General features: G+C 45.5%; 1 protein-coding gene across 2 annotated transcripts; it reads right to left on the reverse strand.

Moving 5' to 3' along the window:
* Positions 1-1,548: 1,548 nt before the first annotated feature.
* On the reverse strand, positions 1,549-3,429 carry TKTL2 (transketolase like 2). Of its 2 annotated transcripts, XM_044226244.1 has the most exons (2): positions 3,202-3,429; positions 1,549-3,087 (listed from the first exon to the last, which is right to left on the reverse strand). In XM_044226244.1, the coding sequence occupies exons 1-2, from the start codon at positions 3,424-3,426 to the stop codon at positions 1,549-1,551; spliced, it is 1,764 nt and encodes a 587-aa protein (XP_044082179.1). In that variant the 5' UTR covers positions 3,427-3,429. The 2 variants fall into 2 exon arrangements, with proteins under 2 accessions (XP_044082179.1, XP_044082177.1); XM_044226242.1 differs by having other exon boundaries at positions 1,549-3,426.
* Between the last annotated feature and the right edge of the window lie 315 nt (positions 3,430-3,744).

Genomic DNA, 3,744 nt, shown 5'->3' on the forward strand with positions numbered 1-3,744 from the left:
TTTTTATAAAATAATTTATATATCTTATGAAATAGAGCAATTACCATGATCAGTTTTCAAAAGAAGAAACCAGAACCAGCACAAAGAAAAAAAGCACTAGTAGAATGAGCAGGCCCTGATTTCTCTGATCCCCAGGTTAGTGTTTTTTGGTCTCTACCATACTTCTAGAACAATTCCTGAGGCAAATTGGTTATACCTCCAAAGAACTTAATGAGGGCATTTAATGAAAGCAATAAAAATACAGAAATAACTACCTGATATACCAGACTAATTTTTAAAGATTTACTTACTTATTTTAGAGAGAGAGAAAGTGTGTGGGGGGCGGGGGAGGAGGGCAGAGAGGGAGACCGAGAGAATCTCAACAGACTTCCTGCTGAGTGCAGCGCCCTGAGGCCGGGCTGGATCTCACACTGAGATCTTAACTTGATCCAAAATCAAAGAGTAGAATGCTTAACTGACGGAGCCACCCAGGTGCCCCTGATATACCAGAGTAATTTTAAATTTAGTTTTGGACCTCAAGTCTATCTTTATTTACCTGTTACTTTTTTTTCTTGTATTACAGCCAGATAATTTTTGCTCTCACAATAAAAAGTAAGGAGTCTTTTTAAGATACGACTTTTCAGCCCATACATTTTTCTCTAGTAATTTACCTCCAGCCTCGAACTTTCTCCAGGATTTCTGTTAGGGAACAGGCCTCTTTCTGCTTGTGGTCTAGAGAGACTATCAAGGAGACATGAAATCGCATGTCCGTGGAGCAAACTAAATAAAGCTGTTTGTTTTTAAAACGCTTTATTACATCAATGCTAGTATCCTTAGATGAATACAATCAGATTAGCCATGTTTTGGTCACTGAGAAGATAATACATTTCTGAAAACTCACAAAATAGTGAAGCATGCAGATTAGGACTAGTGATACTTTCATCTCTTTATGGAACAGTCATGGCAAGCAGTACCGTACATCATAAGAGTCTTTACTGCAGCTGTACAGCTTCTAAACTGCAGAGGAGAGATGAGGCAGACATCAGAGGAAATCTCCAGGCAACTGCAGTCAGACATTACCCAGGAAGCTGCAGGTAGGACAGCATTACATAAAAGCTCAAACTTGCTTCAAAACCTGGCCTATTGAAGTATACAATTCATATTTTTTTTTTATTTACAAGGAACTTACACACATTTAAGAAACTTATCTCTATGTTGATTCCCAATCCAGTTATTTGTGCTCTTACAGAAAACTCTGTATTAGGTGGTTGTTGGTTGTTTTGTTATTTTGTTACTTAAAATGTTAAAATCTACTTTCATTAAAAAAATGAGAATGACAAAAAAAATGAGAATGACATCTGTATATAGGATGAAAGTTTAACAGAAAGGTAGTGGACTTGAAGTGCTGAATTAGGAATGAAAAAAGTGTTCAATGTCTCCTTTAAAAAAAAGCATAATGATATAGATATAAGTGATGGTTTAGTAACAACCATGAATGTAATAATATAAAGATGCCAGTGTTTTGGGATCAAAGACTGACAACAGACTAACTCTAAGAAATCAGCTATTTTAGTTCATTAAAGTATTTTTCACAGCTGCTATGATGTGTCTAGCACTGATTCCAAATTTATCCAGTAATTCACTAGGTTTCCCACATTGAGGCACTTCTGACACTGCCAGCTGATGAACCAGGATGTCAGGCTCTCTAGAGACAGCTGTACATACAGCTTCTCCAATGCCACCTTCCCGGTAGTGATCCTCCACTGTGATAACCTGGCCACCTGTAGCTTTTGCATTGGAGATGATGTTGGCAGCATCCAGGGGTTTAATGGTAAATGGGTCAATGACACGGATAGAGATACCTTGTTGAGAAAGACTGTCAGCAGCTGCTAAGGCTTCATGCAGAGTGACTCCAGCTCCAATAACTGTGACTTTGTCATTAACGCTCTGGCGGATGACCTTGGCCTGTCCAATCTCAAAGTTTTCTTGTGGGGTGTAAATAACTGTGGTTTCTGGTTGGCTGGTCCGAATGAAGCACATCCCTTTGGTATTGGCAGCCAGATAAACAGCATACTCTGTCGAGATAGCATCACTTGGATAGAAAACAGTACAATTGGGAATGCTTCGGAACATGGCTAGATCTTCCAGGGCCATCTGGGAGGGCCCATCTTCACCAGTGGATACCCCACAGTGGGAACCAATAAAATTTATATTGGTTTGAGATATGGCTCCCATTCGTATCTGATCAAATGCTCGGGTCAAAAAGGCAGCAAAGGTACTGACAAAAGCAATGGTTCGACCACGGGTGGCACAGCCTAGTGCCACACTCACCATGTTTTGTTCAGCGATAAAACACTCAATAAAACGCTCAGGGTGTTCTTCACTGAATATCTCGGAAAAGGTGGAGATTTTTGTGTCACCAGCCAAGACAATAACTCTTTCATTTGCGTGGCCCAGTTTCGCCAATGCCAAACCGCATGCTTTCCTAGTAGCTACCCTGTCTCCAGCCACATAATCAGGCAGACAGGTCATTTTCACATTCCTGACATTGACTGGAGGTGAGTCTTCCACGGGAGGTTTCGGCGTGAGATTCCTGTTGGTCTGTATCTGACTCTCAATTAGTTTGATGATCGCATCTACTCTCTCTTTTGGCACGGGCTTTCCATGCCAATCTTCTGCATTCTCGATAATCGGAATACCTCGGCCCTTGAAGGTCTTCGCTACTATGGCCGTGGGCTTGCTCTTCACCTGAGCTGCTCGCCAGAACGCTTGGCATAACGCCCCCACATCATGACCATCCACTAAGTACGTATTCCACCCAAAGGCTTCACAGCGATTCTGATAGACGTCTGTGCAGTGCTCAAGGGGCGTGACTCCACTTTGTCCCAAGCGGTTCACGTCGAAGACTGCCACCAGATTGTCCAAACTGTAGTGAGAAGCGAAGGCCAGAGCCTCCCAGACGGAGCCTTCCGAGGACTCGCCATCCCCCAGGAGGCAGAACACCCGGTAGCTGGCCTTGTCGAAGTACTTGCCAGTGTACGCCATGCCGCACGCGGCGCCTAATCCTTGCCCCAGGGATCCCGTCGCCACATCCACAAACGACAGCCTGGGGGTTGGATGTCCCTCCAAGTCACAGTGGATTTTCCTCAAGCTCAGCAAGTCCGATTCGCCGATGGTGCCCAACTCCGCCCAAGCCGCGTAGAGGATTGGGGCCGCATGGCCCTTGGAGAGGATGAATCGGTCGTTGTCGGGGTGCTCCGGGTCTGTGCGTTTATACTTCATGGTGTGGAAGAAGAGCACCGCCATGATCTCCGCGGCGCTGCAGCACGAAGTGGGGTGGCCGGAGCTGGACGCGCACGTGGCCCTGATGGAGTGGATCCGCAGGCGGTTGGCCACGTCCTGCAACACCTGCACGGTGCTCCCGTCGGGCTTGGAGTCGTCTGCCATGACTGCGCTCCCCTGCTTTCCTCAGAGCAAAAGCTGCCGCTGCACCCTTCACCGTTCTGTCGTGCGACCACCGCGCCCTGGTCCCTTCGCCTTCAGGAAACGAGCTCTTCCAACGGCCACTGCGCCTCGAGAGGCTTCGTTGTGTCCCTCGGGACCCAGCGCGACACCCGGGGGTCACGGTCCGCCTCCGCTCCTTCACGCACTGCCGTGTCCTTCCACACCCAATAGAATGGATTTTTTTTTTTAGATTAATTTTGTCACTTGCCTGTTTAACATTATTAAAAATAATTAAATTTCTTTACACCTTTCCTCATGTTG

The sequence above is a fragment of the Neovison vison genome, chromosome 11, assembly GCF_020171115.1.
Source record: "Neovison vison isolate M4711 chromosome 11, ASM_NN_V1, whole genome shotgun sequence".
In the NCBI taxonomy this organism is placed as follows: domain Eukaryota; kingdom Metazoa; phylum Chordata; class Mammalia; order Carnivora; family Mustelidae; genus Neogale; species Neogale vison.

Coding starts and splice junctions, on each gene's coding strand:
- TKTL2 (XM_044226242.1), bottom strand. CDS start 3,426: ATGGCAGACGACTCCAAGCCCGACGGGAGCACCGTGCAGGTGTTGCAG.